The sequence below is a fragment of the Lissotriton vulgaris genome, chromosome 2_1 (genome assembly GCF_964263255.1).
Source record: "Lissotriton vulgaris chromosome 2_1, aLisVul1.2, whole genome shotgun sequence".
In the NCBI taxonomy this organism is placed as follows: domain Eukaryota; kingdom Metazoa; phylum Chordata; class Amphibia; order Caudata; family Salamandridae; genus Lissotriton; species Lissotriton vulgaris.
The window spans coordinates 611,233,050-611,255,154 of record NC_141687.1 but is presented as its reverse complement, the minus strand read 5'-3'; the positions used below and the strand labels follow the sequence as shown (position 1 = coordinate 611,255,154).

Below are 22,105 nucleotides of genomic sequence, written 5' to 3'. Positions count from 1 at the left end.
TTTCACAGTCAACTATAGACAAGTGTTGTCAGAAAAAGAAGACCTATACACTCAGTTATTTATTGGAAAAAAAATAACCTTTATTAAAACACAAATGAATGGAAACGTAAGTTTATTAGAACAAACAACAGTATAAAATAAAATACGTGGTTTGGACTCCTGTGGAAGCAGCGTTCAAAACCTGCAAGGCAAAAATGAAACCTAAGTATGTGTGCCATGTGGAAGAGGTAAAGAAAGGTAGTCCAAATGAAAGGACGATATTGAGAATGGGAGGGAGAAGGAATGGTTTGAAGGTAGAAGGGGAGGGAGAGTCAAAAGAACAGAGGGAGGAGGAGACAGAGCGTCGGCCTACTGTACCCAGCCCTCACTGTTTACCCTCCATTCAACCCGTTTTTCTAGGACGCTGGGGTCCGCGAGAAAGAGTGTGGTCCAGCAAGTCCTTAAAATGAAACATATGAATGAGGGCAGAGATTACATTATTAGGTATGGGAAAATCACTTGCCTGCACCTGTGCACCCAGGGGGCTGCACCTCAGCCCCTACTCCCGCACTGTTCTCAATTGTAGGTCCTGCACACTGAGGCTTCACTGCTCACCTGCCAACACCGGTGTGTCCAACGATGTTGTCCCAGTGCAAGCTCCACGTCCGGGGTGTCTCTGTAAGGCTGGTACAGCAAGTCTCCGGTCGGGGACAGTGTCTTGATACCACGATAGAAGGCATCAGAATGCCCAGGGCATCATCGCCGGGTGAGTTCCTGCTCTGCCCAAATTGGGTCCATCAATTCAGTGTCTGAAAAGGGAGAAATTATTTAATGGTTGAAATGTCTAGAGGTAAATTAAGGTTTATTTCAAGCTTAATAGTAAACAGCAGTTGAGTGCATCCCTCATTTTTGAAGTACTATCTACCAACTGATAGTGGTAATCGTGGTTCAAAGAGGAGTTGGGGTACACGAGAATAGACAAAGTTAAATGATAATATGTTATACGGAGCTTTTCATACAAAGGAACAGTGCGCATGGTAGAAGCATAATGTGTGCATGTAATGCAGTGACAGAAGGCTGTGTGCATGTACACTTAGTAACGAGCTCACTATAGTGTACTAAAAGCCAACGCCACTTGTCTGTAGGGCAGTGCTTCCCGCTGGCTCTGGCCTACAGTACGGTCCAGCAGGTCTTTAAAATGAGACAAAGATGAGACTGTATCAGGTCAGAGATTACATCATTACGCACGGCAACATTGGTTGTTCGCACCTGTGCACCCAGGCTGATGCACCTCACCCCTCCTGCAGCACCGCGCTCAACAACATGTGTCTGTAGGTCAGCGCTGCCCGCTGCCTCTGGCGTACAGTACGGTCCAGAAAGTTCTTAAAATGAGACAGAGATGTCACTGAATGAGGTCAGAGATCACATCATTACACACAGCAACATCGTTTGTTCGCACCTGCGGACCCTGTCTGATGCACTCCACCCCACCTCTCTCGCAGCACTGCGCTCAAGACGTGTCTGTAGGGCAGCGCTGCCCACTGGCTCAGGCCTACAGTATGGTCCACCAGGTCCTTAAAATGAGGCAGAGATGGGACTGAATGAGGTCAGAGATCACATCATTACGCACAGTAACATCGCTTATTCGCACGTGCGCACTCAGTGTGATGCACCCAACCCTTCCCGCCGCACCGTGGTCAACACGAGTCTGTAGGGCAGGTCTGCCCGCTGGCTCAGGCCTACAGTACAGTCCAGCAGGTCCTTAAAATGAGACAGAGATGTGACTGAATGAGGTCAGAAATCACATAATTATGCATGGCAACATCGCTTATTTGCACGTGCAGACTCAGGCTGATGCACCCTACCCCTCCTGCAGCACCGTGCTCAACACGTGTCTGTAGGGCAGTGCTGCCCGCTGGCTCAGGCCTACAGTACGGTGCAGCAGGTCCTTAAAATGAGACAAGGATGAGTTTGAATCAGGTCAGAGATCACATCATTACGCACAGCAACATCGCTTGTTTGCACCTGCGCAGCCAGGGTGATGCACCCCACCCCTCCCGCCGCACAGCGCTCAATTGTAGCCTCTGTGCACCCAGGTTGCTCTGCTCACCTGCTGTCATTGTTGTGTGATCAAACACTATGGGCAGCAGTGCTCACAATTCAGATGGAGTGTTGATTGTAGAACGGTGTACACCTCATGGATCCCTTTCGAAGACGAGGGGCAGTAGGGCTCACAATTTAGAGCCAGTGTTGATTGCCAGGATGGTGTACACCTCATGGTTTCCATTTTTTTATTGCGCATTGTGAGGTGGATGTGGCCATATCACCTGAGGCAGTGTGGAAGAAGTGGGACATGTGGCATCGTCGTTATCCTTTTTATACGTACGCAAAGGGGGCTGGGCTTGCGTACGCCAGGCCAGCGTAGGGGTGTGAATAATTATTCTGGGGATCTGGGCCTTGTTCAGTTCCTGCCTAGCCAGGAAGTGTCCTTATTTGTGTTTCTTTTGTAGTTTTGACTTTGCAGAATGCGCAATTTACATCAATGTAGCATGTGTCGGAAGGGCGGCAACTATCGCTAATGAGATGCTGTTCGATAAGATTGAATGGCGAACATCACATGTCATTGTCAAGGTTGTGGATATGCGCAGACACGCACGTCAATGGTGTGCGGTATTATTGAAAGTGTTGGTATCGCAAAGTGTACACGTGAATGTGCTCGGATGGGGGGAGGATCAGCAGTGAGGCTACGTCACACACAGTGATAACGCTCATTACAGTCAAGCAATGCATGTCAAACATGAATCTGAAAGTCTCAAATATCACACACTAATATACTGGTAAAGCCTGACAACCAAGCGTACAGCAAAAGAAATCTACACATTGCTGTTTACTGTTTGTCACATGTGATCTAGGATATTTATATATTTAGATATACTTTTGAGACAAAAAAAACTAACGGAATGGCGTACCTGGCGCAACACTATTTGTGTGTGACGTAACACAGGGCCTGGCAGTGTGTACTCGTCGCATACGCAACGCACAGACCCCATAGGTACATGACGTAACGCCTGTCTTGGTAATGCGTACCCGTCGGATACCAAAGTAGCAGCTCGGGCGACTTCATATATATATATGATGTTACACGGGAGGCGATGCCACAAACTCGTCAGATACCAAATGCGCATCATTTACGAGTTTAGCAATATGGTGGATCAGATTTGCGTGGTGATGGAGATTGGTACACTGGGGGTATAGGAGTGCAGTTTTCTAAAAAAAAAAATATATATACATATATTTGGGGGAAGATATAAAACATTACATAATTTTTAAAGTTAAAAAAAGGAAGTATATTAGAGTTCCAAAATATTTTAAAAAATAATAGAAAAACTATAGGTTTTATAAACATTAAAATATGAAATTAATATTTAAAAAACCTTTGAAATTCACTGGAAAAAACCATAGGTTTCACAGGCGTTATAGTTAGGAATTAGCATTTGAAAAACCGTAGAAATTCACTTAAAAAACCATAGGTTTCAGGGACGTTATAGTTAGTTGTACTTTTGACTCATATAAAACCAGAGAAATTCGCCTGTTATAGTTAGTTGAGCTAACTATAACTCGCGCGCCCGCAGTGCACTGCTGATGATGTCACATATTACATCTCTCATGACATGGTCAGGGACATCACTGATGACATCACTCATGACATCTCAAATGATATTACTCATAACATCATCCATGTGATAATCTGATGCACATACTGATGCTCTAATATAAACTTTGATGCACCCATTCTAAAATGCAGACTACTAGTTTTGAAAAAGTACACACAAGAATGCCATATACTACATAACACTCACTATTTCCTAGGTCTACACATACAAATCCAGTCACTTATACTTGTAGTTACTCTTCAATACAGGACTATAAAATGCACTCATACATCTATACATGCAGTCACACTCTGCTACTCATCCATTGAGTTACTCACACACCTAGTCAGTAAAGCAAAGAATCAATCACATACTCCTTTACTCATGTATACAGTTATACACACCATCTTCGTTGTTTTTAGATATACCACATCACTTATTTATACAGATACTAACACTTATTTACTGTCTTATACAATCTCTGATAGAAGCAGACACTAATTTATACACGCACTCTTCAACTAACTTAGTCTCACGTATAGTGCCTTAAAACATATGTAGTTAGTCACAGATATACCACTGAGACATTCATTCACTCACCAACACACCCACACTAACTTACCCATACAGTCCATCCCAAATGCACTTTTTAATCCATACAACCACTGAATCACCCACTCTGACATCTCTGCACAGACTCATACACTCCCCCATGCACCCACACAGATACTCAGGGACCCATACAGATACTCAGACAACAAATCAACAACCTATATAGACGCTCATGTACCTATTCAGCAACCCATGCAGTTGTTCACACACCATCGGAAAGACTAATACAGACTTTTACACAGTTTAGCTACTAACCCATGCATTCAGTAAGACACGTTCAATCACTCATTTATACAGTCAGTCACGCACATATGAAATAATTCTTTTAGGCACTTGTAAATGCATTCATTCTTCAATACACCTTGGCGTACATATATAAAACATATTTAACCTTTACAGTAACACACATTAACTGGATGATGTCATGAGTGATGTCTTTACTGATGTCATTTGAGATGTCATCAGTGATGTCATCAGAGATGTCAATGACTGTGAGTTATAGTTAGCTTAATTAATTATAACATGCGAATTTCTCTGATTTTATGAGTCAAAAATTCAACTAACTATAACGTCCCTGAAACCTATGTTTTTTTAGTGAATTTCTAAGGTTTTTTAAATGCTAATTCCTAAATATAACGTCTGTAAAACCTATGGTTTTTTCAGTGAATATATAATAACTTCAGTTCATTAGAAAGAAACCTCCCAGAAAAGCAGATGGGACACTCCACAACAGCCAACTTCCTGAAGGCTCGCCGAGTAATAAGCCAACCTCAGACACATATATATATATATATATAGGGGATTACGCATCATGCTGGCCCCAAGCTATGAGACACCCAACTCCCTAATGATGGAAGAATGGGGCCAATGCAACCTAGAATCCTCGCGCAAATTGAAGCAAATCTTGGTAAAGTTTGCTGAAATTGATGGTGAAGAACTTCAAAAAAAGATAGATACGCTTGAGGAAAAAATAAAAACACTTCTAGGTGACAAGGAAAACCCACAAGCCATCAAAATGAGGGATGCAATGACAATGAGACTATCTAAAGAGGAGGAAAAAATCAAGACTAGGAAAATATATAAATTTAAAAGAGACAGAGACGACTATGCTAATGGCCAAATATTCACTTTTGCACGTCGCTATGATAACCTGAGAGCGGCAACAGCCAGTAAAAGAGGTGTAGCCAGTACAGGAGTGGTCTTACCAGAAACTGAAGATGTATCTGTATACAGCTCTGCCGCAGAAAGCGGTTCCGACAATGAGGGTGCCAGAGGCAAAAGCAATGTAGTTCTAACAATGGGGGAAGAGTTGGCGGTCTTAAAAGACAGCAGAAAGGCAACCCTAAGATCGCACTTCCAGGGAAAATTGTCACAACCAAATCCCAGCGCAGGAGGGGCAGGAGAAAAGCTGCCAAACAAAGGAGAGACAACCAAGCGCGGACGAGGCCGGGGGCGCGGAAGGAACAGGATACCCCAGGCCTAGTCAAAGACAATATAATGGATTTACCAAGTAGTGAGAACTTGGACAGACAACAAACCAGTAAGGAACAACAAGCGAAATCTATAATAAACCTGAGTACGGTACAACTATCGGCTGTAGAACGGCAGCTTTTAAGCTTAGGTTTAAGCTTCTGCCCGGAATCTAACTTCTCTTATACTACAACAAGGGCTGATATCTACAGATACATACGGAAATTAAAATTAAAAAAACAATTTGTGCATAGAACAACTAGCCCAAGTACTGCTCCAACTAAATCAGTGGCCAACACCTCTGAACTGGCAGTTAGTGATCTAAATTTGTTCCATGATATGTTCCAGCTGGGGAATGAGGAAAACATGGGGACACAGGAGATAGTGGCGTCCAGTGGACAGATGAAGCCAATTACCCCATTCAAGCCCAAATCTAAGTATATACCACTGGCGGCACGTGATGGACTTGACACTTTCAGTGATGCAATTGTGCAACAAGTTAAAAAGATGGCCTTAAACAACAAATTAAATAAACAACAATATACGAACCAGGAGAGAAAACTTAACTTACTATCAACTAAATTTAAAGATGCTGAAATCATAGTTCGAAATTCTGACAAAGGCGGAAACATTGTTCTGTGGCCCACTACGGATTATCTTGAGGAGGCGCACAGACAATTAGATGATATCCAATGTTACAATAAGAGCAACCCACAGAAATATAGGGCTATGCTGGAGAACTTGTGTAGGAACCTGGTGGCATGGAAGGGACTTGGTATGCTAAGTGGAGATGAATTTAAATATATAAAGAAAGATCATCCACTAGTTCCATACATATACTTTATACCCAAAGTCCATAAGAGCATCACCAACCCACCGGGTAGACCAATAATTTCAGCATGTGGTGGTCCACTGGAAAACCTCTCAAGGTACATTGACTATTTTCTGCAGCCTCATATGAAATCTTTGAAATCGTATGTACAGGATCCTAGTGACTTTCTGCGAAAATTAGAGGAGGTGGTGTGGACACCAGATTTGCTGTTGGTAACATTGGATGTCAGTTCACTATATACATGCATAAAGCACAGGGATGGCCTGCGTGCATGTGAGTACTATCTGAGCCGCAGGCCAATGGAACTAACCCATCATACTAAGATGCTTTTGGAAATGTTGACATTCTGCCTTAACAATAACTTCTTCATGTTTAATGGTCAAATGTACCAACAAGTTCAGGGTGTAGCAATGGGGGCCAGTTTCTCCCCCAGTTACGCGTGCCTGTTTATGGGGTGGTGGGAGGAACTGGTCCTTAAACGAAAATTTGAGGAATACTGCACTTCTAATATAACTTGTTGGTTCCGTTTTATTGATGATTTATTTATTGTATGGCATGGTTCTGAAGAGAGTATTTTAAATTTCATACATGAAATCAATGAAAATTATCTTAATTTGCATTTTACCTCTAATATAAGTAGGGAATCGGTGACATTCTTAGATGTGCAGGTTTTAATATCTAATAATGTTCTTATCAGTACCCTTTTTAGGAAACCGACGGCAGGTAACACTCTTTTACATGCAACGAGTGCCCATCCACAACATTTAATCAAATCTATACCTTACGGTGAGATGCTACGCATCTGCCGCATCTGTAGTAACACTGATGACATGATCATTAAGCAACAAGAAAGCTTTTTGAGATTTGTGGATAGGGGTTGCAGTGCCAAGATATTAAATACTGCCATAAGAAATTCACGGCTTAAAAATAGAGGTGATTTGTTAATCTACAAAGAGAAACCAAACACACTGCAAGGTAGTAATGCCAATGATGTCAGATTAATATTGACATACTCTAAGCAAGAAAAAGAAATCAGAAGTATAGTCAGAAGAAACTGGCACTTTGTTAAAGATGATCCCACAATTGGAGATTTGATGTCCCCAAATCCACAAATAACTTACCGTAAAGGTTTGAGTATGGGCTCTATTCTCTCGAAAAACAGTGAGGAACATCTTGGAAAGGAACCTTGGCGGCCTACTAGCAGGGGCTTCTACAAATGTTTGGCATGCAAGGCATGTCAACATGGTTTTAATACCAAGAAATACACCACAGTAATTCCCAGAATCACCAGGGAAATAAAACAACATCTAATCTGCAGAACAGAGTATTGTGTGTATATATTGGAATGCGGTTGCAAACTCAGATATATTGGTAGCAGCAAACTACAAATTCATAAACGTATTTTACAGCACCTCCGCGCCATCATTAACAAAGATCAAAGTTATCCGGTGGCCAGACACTTTGAGGCATGTCACAATAGTAGACCTCAGTGTCTCAAATACTTTGCCATAGAATCAATCCCGCTAACAAAAAGAGGGGGCGATAGAGAGGCATATATGCGTAGGCTGGAAACCAAATATATTCTTGAGTTCAATTCCAAGTGGCCAGGTGGCCTCAACACTACAGAGGACCTCTACACATACTTATGATCTGCAAATATATACACTTAGCATGACTGATGGATCATAGACAAATGTCAAATAGCACTTTATTCAGAGTATAAGAGGAGTTGGATTATACATTGCACTATTTGCACATCTTGTATTTATACTGTGATATATTGTGTAATATTTATAAATAATTGTGATGTATATTTATGATATGATTGATTTTAGCCGTCTTTTAGTTATTGGGGTAATTTTATCCTAGTGTTTTTTATGATAGCTGATTTTAGTCATGTCACCGATTCCCTTTTTTTATAGATTGGTTTTATGGTGTTGATATTTTTGTCTACTTCATTGGTACTGTGTGGTTTTATTTGCTAGTCTTGAATCAAATGATTATAATTTCTTGCTGAATATCTATGAAATTATCCCATCCCTGTATATATCCCATCTATTTCTTTCTCTTTAATCTCAATGCACCAGCCACTTTAATCTTATTGCACTAAATGACACGAAGTCACTTTATACTTCAAGCCATTTTCGTGGCAATTCAGAATGTGCAATAATGTAGATAAAACCGAGAATACAAACATATGCCAAATGATACACATTGGTAGTATACCCCCAATCAAATATTTAGTGGCTGGAAAAAATATCTTATACTGAATCATCTCCTATGCATGGTCCTTTTAGATAAATTTGGATTATAAATTTTCTTTTTGGATCTTTTTTCTATTATTATGAAATAATAGATATTATTATTTTGATTATGATTTAATACACGTTGGTGAGCACCAGTTTTTGCACTATAGTTATGTAATATCAGATGGACGAGGTTGGAACAATCAAATGTGCATTTCTTTGGGGAAGTAATCAGCATTCATGCTGATATCTGAATGTCTAAAATTCAAATCCTTCTCCCGAATTGTATAGAGATATGTTACTATTTCTCTAACGAATAATGCAAGATTGTTTTATGTATTTACACAGCGAGCAATTGTAAAATAGTATTGTGATAGTATATGTATTTATACATGTAGTATTTTCTTTATGTCCATCAATGAGACATGTGACTGCACGTTATCACTTTAAAAAGGGCTAAAGCAATCTGTAATGCCATGTGACCAAGGCCGCTGGGACGGCCGAAACGCGTTATGACATTCTGTCTGATGGCTGAATAAAAAGAATGCTGAAATAAGATGGTCCTTGCCTCGTGTTTTGCCTGGGAAAGCGTCGCTGCTGCGAGGTATTTGCAGATATATATATAGGTATGTCGGTAGCACTCGACAACCTGTACACGTCAGGATCCTCCAGCATCTACGTGCAATTGTTAATAACGACCCAACTTACCCTGTAGCCAGGCACTTCAAGGCAATGCATAACAACAAACTGGAGTGCCTGTCCTATTTTGTCATCTCCGCAATTGATAAACCTAGGAGAGGCGGGGATAGGTTAAAGATGCTGAGAAGAATGGAATCTCATTTCATTCTTGAATTAGACAGTAGATCCCCTAATGGTCTTAACAACACGGAAGACCTACATGTGTTTTTGTAATTCAGGCCCTGTTTCTGTCCACTATTCTGTATGTTACCTTGGGTGGTGGGGTTCAGTCGGTCTATGCCCCCGCCCCCTTTTCCACATTTTTCATAGTTTTGTCTCCTTGTTGGGTTGTTGCACGTATCATTTATACATTATTTTATGGTGATTCATCATTTAGGTGTTTATGTTTATTTCTTTTGGCACACTTTATTGAGGACATAGACATAATCAGTTTGTTCTGTATTCCGTGTAAATACATGTTTTCATAACAGTCCTTTTTTTGACCATGATATTCCCATGATTGGATGCCTTTGTAGCCCATGCCTTACCACTTTGCTGCTACAGTCATATGTTTACATACCTTGCTGGTTTGCACTTTGATAGTTACAGATGCAACAGAATATGGTTTACACTTTAGCATATTTTGCACATAACCAATAACATTATTACTGGTTTTTAATTGCATCTGTTATGGTAAAAACTCAACCTTTTTAATATGCACTTGCACTTTAATATGCTATTTTGCACTATCAATATCATAGAGTGGGAAGGCCAATGTACATAAACTATTGTGGGCTATACACAATTGTTTGGCACTTGCACTTTATGCTTTGTATAGAAAAAAAAGTTTATTTAAACCTTTTTAACTTTTATATCATGGGTTTTATCTTTGTCAATTGAATATTTGGATTTTAACCTGTAAATGCAATATTTGAACTGTTATTTTTTCCATGCAATTTGGAAAACAGACTAGGCTACCATTTACCTGTAGTTTGTCCTCGCTGTCTATTATCACGTGGTGTACTAAGAAAAAAAGAGAAAAAATGCACTTTTTTTCCACTGTTTAGTGAGCACTATTTAAAACGGATGCATTACCAGCTCTGACTGTCTGTGAGCAAGGGCGGATGCCCGAAACGCGTCAGATTGCCTGGTTCAGCTTCTAAATAAAAAGAACTGTGCTTATAATTATTGGATCCGCGTGGTTTCCTGGGTCGTTGAGTTCGGAGCTCGGGGGACTGCATTTGTCGATATATATATATATATATATATATATATATATATATATATATATATGTGTGTGTGTGTGTGTGTGTTTGTCTGAGGTTGGCTTATTACTCGGCGAACCTTCAGGAAGTTGGCTGTTGTGAAGGATCCCATCTGCTGTTCTGGGATGTTTCTTGCTAATGGACTGAAGTTATTTTTTTATTAGCTACTCTGAAGAGAACATTACAATATACTGCACACGCACTATACATACATGCACTTGACAAGCATACAAAATGTCAGTGCAAGGTTCTGTAGTTCACCTGAGAGGGGTTAGTAGACTTCTTCTTCTGACACAGAGAAAAAGGTCTGGTAAAGCAACTGAGTCATACAAATTTAGTATGCTGCCATGCTTTAAACGATTCACCAAGGACATGAACAGAAGTCTTATATCTATTATAAGGGCACACTTTGTGTACCCCTCCAAATCACAGAAGAGGCTGTCTTTTGCGGTATTTTACACAGAACAGATTCTCAGTTTTGCATTATCATGGACAGGCCTAGACATGTGCACACACACCACATATAGCTCAATGCCAGGGCAAAAATATAAAAGTAGGAAACCAGCTTCACATACAGTTGGGTACTGAGGGCAGAAGCGCACACCTATTTCCTATGCAGGGTGCTTTTCTGTCCCACAACATGGTATCTGACACCATCACTCGTAGATCCCTGAGGGGTAAGTGGTATGTTTTGGTCTCAGACTTTACTATACACAATTGTGAATCCATTCCTACCAAATAGTCTTTGCTTTGCTCTTTGCCTTGCTTAAGCTCAGCTACAAGTTTACTGCAAAATAGTTGGTGCACAATCTCAAAACCTTATGCATGACACATTCCACAGAGTACATCAAACGCACACACTCTTACCAGCACTATACCAAAAATACTGTACCTTCTAACTTGACCTTTCAGAAGCACGTTTGGCTTCGTAAGGGGTAACAAGCTGAGATCCTGTTCCAGCATGTCACACTCTCGGTGTAGGTTTGGTTATAGATGTTCACCTGGCACTGTAGGTTGGTCCATTAGTAGTGTAAATCTTTTATGGGAACCTATCCAAGCTGCCAGCTGGGTGTCCATTATGCATTTCAGCTTTTTTCTAAGATGGGTCATTTAGATCCTGGGGAAGGGCCCATCTGCCCACCACGGTTATTGGAGTCCAAATCATATACTACCCTGGCAGAGGACCTCCCACCCCATGTAGATATCCACCAACCTTTCTGATGGGAATGTCTGTGTTTGGAGTGGTATCAAAACTGTGGTGGCTCTATTCACAGTACTGTATGTTCCCCCAGAAGGCCCCATGTTTAAAGCACCTGCTCCGTTAACACTTTCATATTGTGGAAACAAACATCCACAAAGGAATTTGTTTTATCATGATAAAAAATAAATGCCTCCGACATGCAGGAACCTTCATCCCTGTGCGTAGTGGCCATTCTGCATTGTCCCTACATTGTCACAGGGATCAGAATTACGAGTTGTATGATAATCACACACTGCTAAAATTTATGAGGAGAAAAGGCCATGAAAAAAAGGCAAAATATGCTAAATTTAGTGGGCTAAGTTCCGATTCTGTATGTTATTCTTCATTTCCTACTTGCTAAATTGGGAGTATTAACCACATTTGATAAATGCCACGCCTTGGCATAATGGGGTTTACTACTATTTACTACACACTATTGTGCACTACTCCTGATCTGGGCCTAAATAAAGTAGGGGAACCACAAATCTGGCTGGACAGAGGACTTCCAAAATCTAAATGAGGCCCTAAGTCCCTAAATTGACCAGATGAGTCCTTCAGCCTGTCCCTAGCTTCTCATCTGCTTAAGTGGACAGCTCTCAATGATATGTATCTACAGGCGCGCCACTGGTGCTGAGAAAAAGAAATGCATGAAGTTGGCTTTCGGTACAATAGTATCACAATTAACTTTGAAGGGGCTTATGTAGCATGGATGCGCCTGCCTGTTGTGGTCCAAGGGATGAGGCATATGGATGACCATGGCTTGTGAAAAATATACATACTCATATATTTATAGCGCCCTTGAGATTGGCTTCACAATTTACTGGTTAGTCCTGCAGTTTCGTAGCCAACGATTGAGATATGTTATACAGATTTACATAATACATTATTAGTGTACTGTGGGTTTTTCAATGAATTGATCTTGTCCACTGGCGTTTGGTCCAGGCTTTGCATCTACAGTTTGCTTACTGGTATTAGGCACAGATTTCATGTAAGATAGTTCTTTTCGTGCTCCCTTTTGACTGTTCAGATCTGCTATTTGTTAGTACTCTATAGATTTTCATCATTAGTCCAAAGTGATGTTTTCGCCACTTTACCAAGTACAAATATATGAGGGTGGCTTTCAACTTAAACACTTTGACATGAATTGTCTCCTTTTGTGGCCATCTAAAGGTGGCTAGACGCAGCAGGTGAGATTGGGAGATCATTCAAAAGGAAGAAAGCAAAGCCTGACAGTGGTGACTGTGGCCACAATGGTGAATGTGCAATTATGCATTAAAGGGACACAGGGCCTTATTGAGTGGGGAATCATGACCTGATACAGACAAATGGACCAGAGCCCTATGCATTGAAAGATGAAAAAGAGAGAGAGAAAGAGAGAGAGAGAGAGAGAGAGAGAGAGAGAGAGAGAGAGAGAGATGAGGAAGTTTAGTGCGCCTGGGAGAGAAGGGAGTGACGAGGAAGTGAAGGAGTCAAATGGAGAGGAGGAAGAGAGAGTTTGGGTGTTTTAGGGAGAGAACCTAGCAAAAAGGTAGCAGCATAAAGATTTTTAGGCTTGCTCGTGGGCATTTACTAACAACCCGAAGTTGGACCTTACTTAGTTAGTATGGTGAATATTTTTAAATGTACAATACGTGATGTAATGGTAACATGACTATTTTCTTTCTGTTCTAAGGAAGAAGAAGTGCCATTTATTCGTCCACAAAATGGTGTTAAAATTATTTATTACGTACGTTCTTTATTTTTTCTTTATACCTTCTGTTCATTAAACCTCTTTCATTCTACAGTTTAATTCTTTAACAGTTACGTTTCTTTACCATTATTTTTAACTTTACTTTCTAGGTATGTATCAATTTTAGAGGTGCATCTATCTACTGTATTAGTGCCAATGATATTTTTATGTCTTTTATTCATTTTGAATTACATTCTCAGTTTGGTAGAATTTAACCTAACATTTAACCCCCCCCCACCCCTCCTCCCCTTGAGACACCGGTACCAGCATCATCAATAACTCCAGGGGTGGGACCAAAATACTCCTGATTACTTGCTCTTACTGGAATAGCTTGGGGGAACTGCTGTTCATGCATTTTTTCCGCAGTGTTTCTCCGGGAGACCTCGGATGTCCCGATCGAACACCTCAGTTTATGAATTCCTATGTAGCCGGCAACTCATAGTTTTCGTGTACAAGGAGGAAAACTAGCCTCTCCTCTGACTTGATGACCCAATCTACACAAGGCCTAGAATGTTTTTTGTTACACTAAGTTAAACAGATTCCCTTTTGTGGCCCCTAAATTTGTATTTCATTCTTCCATTATTCAGATATGATGACAGTAAAATGCTCCTCGTCTTGCATACATTTGTGATCCAATGAGGCCTGACCTGCAGTTAAAGTGCCATTAATGCTCTATTTTCTTCCATTGGCCCAGTAATGTAATCCATGCATACTACCAATAATCATTCTCCTTCACAGTCTTGTACTACTATCAGGGTCCCACTGGAACAGAAAATCGTCCCGAGCACTAAAATATTAGTGGCCCATATTAGCGAATCAGATATCTAAACAAGTGGCCAACATTTGCAAATCTGGTCAGTTTTGAACTTGTAAAGACACGCTGTGTAAATATTTTGCAAGGCATGGGAGACTGCATGCATTTTTACTTGCTGAAGGCACAGTTTGTAGTAATATTGCGGACATAAATAAACAGTAAAATCAGCCCACCAGAACATGAACAGACCTACCTACTGCATAAAAGAACCCACGCACTATCCTCAGACCAGTCTTCCGAACATTGTTAGATTGCCCATTAGGCCGGTCTGACCCTATGTACTATGAACAATACCCCTGTCAGGTATTATGTCAAGGGCCAGTGTCCAAGTGTCCTATCAGTATGAAATTACGGGGGCCGCAAGCACATGCCAACTACTCCAGTCTTGCCCCATATGGTGACTAGTTTATAGGGCTGCTGTGGCGATTACACATGGCTCTAAATCCACACTCCACCATTCACCCCTGTCTGCTTGCAACGATTCTGGACCTTTTTCTACACACAGACTCTTCCTGCTTTCTTCACAAAATGGAGTGGTATCTCCCACTAATATACTGCTCCATCTGACTGAAAACCGGGCCCTTAGCATGCTCTTTTAGTCGCATACATACTATACTTTTTATTCTCTGCAGATTACTATGAATGAATAACCAGAGGTGCATATGAAAGTTGGAGGATTTTTATTTAATACGTATGTAATGTATTTCAAATATGCTTATCTCTTTACTACCATTTATTAAGAAATGTAAGCTTTTTGTTTTTGTATACAATGAATTCCAGTATAGTACAATGAACACCCCCATTTTAGTTCAGTTTTCTTCACACAGACAGTTATGGTGAGTTAAAGCCAAACACAATTATGGTGCTCAACACTTGAACTTTCGTTTGTGTACTAATATGTGTGCCCTATTGCAGTTGCATTGCAAAGCAACAATGCTCCACATGCATCTTTGTTAGTAATCATAACTCGCAAACTGCTATGAAACCCATAATTACAGGTCTGTCACAGCTATGGTCAAGAATATCATGCCAACACATAAGGCTCCAATTACCCTGCTAATTTGGCATTGATTTCCAAGGATGTCCAGGCGCCAGAGGAGTCTAGTTTGGTTTCTTTTTTCAAGTGCCCCAGACATATTCAGATTAGCATCCCTTATGATATTTATCTACAGAACAGCAGGGAGATGTAGCATGGCATCATTTTTAAGCAGCAATATGTCAGATGGTGCTGTGGAAGTAAAGTGAAGTTGGGAACCTCATAGCATATACCAGTACTCCATGCCCCAGTGCTCATTCACCAAATATTTCTTATTAGGAGATACCATATTTGTCAAGTTGCTTTTTTGTTTTAAAAATGTGTTTTCTGTTCTAAGTTTCTGTTTCCTTCTTATCTCTATTTAGAAAGTAATTGACTCCACTTACAGGCTTCTTGGAACACAAGGTTCCCCGGGCACTCAAGGCCTTTGTAGGCTACAGGAATTGGAGAATGATGATGAGGCAGAGGACCCAGAGATTATTCGTGTGGTGATAGAGGTAGGTTTTGGTGTTTTCACCCTCAGGGATCTGTGCAGGAACCCAAGATATCCTACAGTTAGTTTGAAATAGTAAACTGTGAGCTCATTTCCTTCCTCTCTTATTATAAAAGCTAACAGCACCCAAAATTCCTTTTATTTCTCATATCAAATCTATTATTTGAAGCCCACATCAGCTTTGATTTGATACCTGAATGCCACTTTTGAGGTCTCATATTGTCCACAGTGTCATACTTCTTCTACTTTCCAAGGAGGAACTGTATGTTTGTTGGACAACATAAACATTGGGATGGTGCCAGACTGATTCTATGCACCCCCTAGGGACATGTTTTCTATCCCACAGGGCAACGATAAGTACCCCTGAACCTAGGAAGGTAACATATGTAGTGTTCAGCCTCGCGGCATGACAACCCTGACTCCCCAAGGAATCGTGGTATCAGATCTAGAACTCTTTAACTTAGTCACTCTTGCATACCCAAAGCGATATACAAGAAGTACACAACAGGGCATTTCAATATATATTGAACCATTGAGATTCTTGTATAAAATGTATATGCTGCAGTGATTAATAGAAAAAAACAAATAAGAGTTATTAGCATCACAAGAACAGTGCAAAAGATTAACAATGCCACCATTGTGCCAAAGAAGTGTATATATGCTGAAATATAAGTACTGTGTATAGTTTACTCCTACTATGCGCTTCCTAACCTAATTTCCTAGAGCAGGCTATCTGCCAAAATCCCCTACTGGATGATCGGACTTCCCATTACCTATGGGCAAGTGTCTTCAGGGACCCATCTTGGTCACAAATTGGACATCCCTCCTCGCAGAGGGAAACAAGAACAGCTGAGCTGGAATTCCTTTTTTTTTTGTCCTCATCTCACCTTTAAGCACATTGCAGAATGTTACAGCTGTTGTTGCGGACCTGGGCACCCTCCAGCCAACTGCACTTGCTTAGGTCTCCCGACCAACTCCATGTACAGGAGTTTAAGGTGTAATCATAGGACCCGGTACCTTTCTGTATAGATGTCAAAGGAGTCAAAGCAGTCTCAAGTCCCGGTCCTTGTTGATAAGGGGTTGCCAGAGGCTAGTTAAGGTGTTACTGGGGTCGACAAAATGAAAGCATGCCATCGCTAGAGTTGATTTAAGCAAGTCTTCTGTTCTTGGGGGACTCGGGTCTTTCCATTTCATACATATTTCTGGACGCGCCAGCAGGATAAGGCATAGCAATAATCCTCTATCTGTGACTGCGAGGCCCATTGTTGAGGAGCCATTGTTGGCAAAAAAACTAAAGACCCATTAACTGTGATGTTTATATTAAAAATCCTGCACAAATAGCTGCCGATCTCCTTCCAGAACGGACCCAGTTCTGGACACTCAAAAAAAATATGAATGTCGTTAGCTTTAGTGGTCATGCACCAGTAGCACTTCGGCTCGGGAATTGCGGCAAATGTTGCTATTTTAGCTGGGGTATAATAGATACGGTTAGTCACGAAGAAATGGTTCTTCTTTAAGCTGGCTGATTTTGTAAATTTATAAAGACATTTCTAAAAAGTCCCCTATAGCAGATTCAAAGGGGGATTGATTCCAAACAGAAGCCTGTGATTGAATATCCTGATCATCTGCTTCAACCAACCTTCTTCCCTCTTTAGCTGTAGAGCCGATACAAATAGAACCTCTGTGTCCCAGTCTCCCCTTATAACCCCGCTGTCCAACTCGAACTATGATTTCAATTGTAGAAACTTAAATTTAGATAAGCCAGGACCTATCCTGGCTCTCAAATTTTCCCACAGGTGGATCCCATTCACATCCCCCAAATCTGACCAAATAGAGACTCCAGCTCTCTTAATGGGAGCAGCCAATCTGTCTTTAAGGCACAAGGGAGTCCCCAGAGAGTCCCAAACCAGGGCATGGTCAGAATAATAACCTATCCCGCACCTAGTCCTTACTTTAAACCAAGTTCCTAATGCGTTATTAAGGACCTTCAGGCGCACTGTTTTAAAAAAATTTGGTGACCCGAACTTAAAAAGAAACCCCTCTGCACTGCCCCCGTTTTCATTCTTTGCCATTTCACTAAGCAGTGACCCCCAAGCTGAAGCCGCTGGGTTTGTCATCCGAGTAGCTTTAAATTGAAATGCTACCAGGTACCAACTAATATCTGGGAGGGCCAAACCGCCTTTTACTAGCCTCCGCCTCAGTTTCCTCCATGATAGTCTCACTCCCTTATCCCCCCCCATACAAAGCTCCCTATCTTGCTTTGGATTTTCGAAATGCCCTGTTGGGGAAACATCAGGGGAACAGCATTTAGAATATAGGTCAACTTAGGGAGGATAGGCATTTTCACTAGGTTTACCTTCCCATATATAGTTATGGGGAGATTCTTCCACCTAACGAACAGGCGATCTAGTTGTTTCGTGACTTTATTAAGATTTAGAAGGACAATCTTCTCGAGATCTTTGACTATGTTAATGCCAAGGTATTTGAACTCTGTACTAATCTGCCCCCTCTACTGCCCTATATTCCAGGACATTACCTCCGTCTTAGATGAATTGGCTAAATAGCCGGAAATTGAGCCAAATTCCTGGAGGAGGGTCTCGACCCTTAGCATTGTTACATCCGGATCGCTAGTATAGAGGATAATATCGTCGGCATATAGTGCTATTTTAGATGAGTACAGCTGAGATTTAAAAGGAGGGATAAGTTCATCTAACCTTATAGCCTGGGCCAACGGCTCGATATATAGGTCAAACAACAGGGGGGAAATAGGGCACCCTTGCCTAGTTCCCCTCTGAATCTCAAAACTAGAGGTAAGCGTCCCATTGACCAGAATTTTTGCTGAGGCCCCCTGGTAGAATTGTCTTAAAGTATGAATAAACACAGGGCCAAATCCCATTGCTTCCAATACCTCCCAGAGGTAGGTCCAGGAAACCCTATCGAACTCCTTGGCAGCATCTAAAGCGATTTCCACCAAGGGTTCTGATCTCGCTATGGCCAGGTCTATGTTGCCAATGAGTATCTGCATCTGTTCCTGGATATAACGACCATCAATGAACCCCTTTTGATCTGGATTAACCAAGCCACAGGCCAATATGGAGAGCCTCCCTGCCAATATGCCCATGAAGGTTTTATAGTCAGCATTTAACAGGGAGATCGGGCGGTAGGAGTCTGCTCTCAGGGGGTCTTTTCCAGGTTTGGGTATTAAAATTATTGTTGCTTCTTTCCATGAGCTGGGGATTTGCCCTGTTGCATTGTAAATTGATTGAAATAAAGTCCCCAGTACTGCAGGTACCTCATCCAACAGAAGTTTATACACCTCGTTTGGGAGGGCATCCAGACCGGATGCTTTCTTATTCTTGATATCTTTATTTGAGTTTTTATTTCCTCCAACAAGATCGGAGAGTCTAGAAGGTCCTTACCAGCCTGAGTTAGGGAAGCTAGTAAATTCGTGCTCAACCATGACCGTATTTGATGTTTTGAAGGGCTCAAATTCTCTTTATAGGGATCAGTGAATAGGGAGAGGAGGCAGTCCTGTATGTCTTCGATATTGGTGGACTCATCTCCACCGTTATTTATTACTAACTCGCTGATGTTGTTTCTTGAGCGGTCAGTTCTTGCTTTCCAAGCTAGCAGGGTGCTAGCCTTCTCGCCGTATTCATAGTTCCCCATGTTCTTATTTAACCAATGAGCCTTACATTTCTCATCTAGCTTCCCTCTAAATTCTTGCCTATCTAGCTCTTGATCTTCTCGTGCTTTACCCAACCTTTCAGGTGGCCCTCCTGTATATAATAGGAATTCTGCTTCTAACTTCTTAACTTTCTCTTCACTTAATTTTAGCTCCCGGCCTTCGGCTCGATTTTTAGAACATATAAGGCCATGAAGCCTACCCTTAAGATTGGCTTTAAAGGCGTCCCAGACAACCTCCATAGTCGTTGAGCCTATATTAATATAAAAAAACTCTAAAGAAGATGCTTTGATACCCTGAATGATTTCTGGGTCATTCAACTTTCCCCTATTGAGTGTCCATCTAGTTTGAGTGGAATTTGTTATTTTTGTATATGAAAACAAAACGGGTACTTGGTCAGAAAGATGGCTAGGGAGGATAGAAACGGCAGACGTTTTAACCAGGAGATCCCTGCTAACTAACATATAATCAATCCTGGAAAAATGATGGTATCTTTTACTATGAAACGAATACCCAGCTACATCTCCCATCTTGCCCCTCCAGGCATCTACCAGCTTTAAATCGTGTATCAGGTTCTTTATTACACGCCGAATGCGAGGAGCCCCTATATAGTGGCCTTGATTTGACCTATCCTTAAGGAGATCTAGGAGGACGTTGAAGTCTCCTCCCACTATCATTGGAGGGTTTTCCAAAATAAGTTTTGAATAGAGTTTAGAGATGTATGACGAATAATCTACATTTGGGCCATAAAAAGAAGCACAGATTAAGTCAGTGCCCCCAAGATCCAAATGCGCGGTGATCCACCTCCCAGTTTGGTCTGTCTGAGAAGATTTTATAGAACACACTAACCCCCGCTTTATCAAAATTGCAAAACCACGGCTATTTATTGCTTGACTACGAAAACAATAACTCTTAACACAGGGTGTTTTAGTAAACAATTCTTTGGATCCTCAGCGGTTAAGTGTGTTTCTTGCAGGAGGCAGACCTGTGCCTCAGAAAGCTTCAAATATTTCATTATCAGTCTCTGTCTCCTTTGGTATCTCAGTCCATTCACATTTCAGGAGACAAAGTTGATCTTCTTATGTTGTCCTGCTGCTACTGCCATGCTCCTGTAGAGCCCTGACCCTGACCATGACCCTGACCCAAACCCAGAACGATCGGCCGTATGTTAAATTTCTAAAGTGAGAACGTTTTTTCTGTTTTATCCCTATGCTCCCCACCCAGTGCCCCCTTTCCATCTTCCCATTCTCCTGTGCCCCTTTACTCCCATGAGGAACCCTCCCTTCCAATAGGCTGAGCCTTTTTAAAAAAAAATATTTAAAAAAAAGAAATGAATGGACAATCTAACCCCTCGCGGCGAAAAGCTTTTTATGCTGTTATTCGTGCTGTTATCGTACCCCCCGTAGTAACACCCTCTCATGTTTGTTTAGCTGATTTCTCTCCTCTAATTTTTGCCATGAACTCATCTACCTCTTCAGTAGTGTGAAATAGATGCATTTGGTTATTAAACACAGCTCGTAACTGAGCTGGAAACTTCAACTGAGCCTTGACTCCTAGACTCTTTAGCTCCTCTAGCCTGCTCCCCAGCTCCCATTGCCTGGTGGCAATTGTATGAGATATGTCAGATCTAATCTGAAAATGAATTGGCTCTTGCCCTGTAAGTGAAAAGGAGACTGAACCCTCTTTTAAGCCTGCAGACAATATTTGCTTGTTAACGACATAGGAAAGAAAATTAACCAAGATCTTCCTAGGTTTCTGTTGACCGGGCTTTTTCTTAAACGGATCGCGATGAACCCTTTGGATCTCCTGTGTCAAGTTTATGTCTGGAGAGTTTCTAAGGACTGTCCGCACCTTTGCCATATCCTATGCCGCTGAGCTTATTGCCTTTTTAATTATAGGGATCTCTGCCTCAATTTGATCCGTTCTTGCTACTACCTCCTCCAGCTTCTAGGCCAGCACCTCACAAGAGGATTTAATTGCGGCCTGATTTGCTTCGGAGACCGAAAACCTGCTTGCCAACTCTGCCTGGTTCATCTCTGACACCTTGAAGCCGCTTATCATTTCCCCCTTCATGGCAATCAGGATGTCGTACAAAGAATGCGCCGCTAATCCGATGTTTCCGATATTCTCCGGCTCAACTTCCCCGTTTTCAGTAGCCATAGCTATACCACCACAAGTCTCCCCTTAGATTTGTGCCTCCTCCACCTCCTCCCGTGGAACACAAGAATCGAGAGCGGGGTAGGATAGAATATGCAAATCCTGCGAGTCTTGAACTTCTAAGGACTTGAATCTGTTAGACAATGTAACTTCTGGGTGGGGTAAGGATTCAGACGAGGTTAAAGATGGAATTATGCCAGGTTGTTTAACTCCCCT

General features: G+C 41.4%; 1 protein-coding gene across 2 annotated transcripts in view; it reads left to right on the top strand.

Moving 5' to 3' along the window:
* Positions 1-22,105, top strand: part of SPOCD1 (SPOC domain containing 1) — a 1,145,204-nt gene that overhangs the window by 251,047 nt on the left and 872,052 nt on the right. For both annotated transcript variants that reach the window (XM_086958641.1, XM_086958642.1), the window contains exons 3-4: positions 13,648-13,701; positions 15,920-16,051. In XM_086958641.1, the coding sequence (XP_086814767.1) occupies positions 13,648-13,701; positions 15,920-16,051 (186 nt within the window). The remainder of the gene's footprint in view (positions 1-13,647; positions 13,702-15,919; positions 16,052-22,105) is intronic.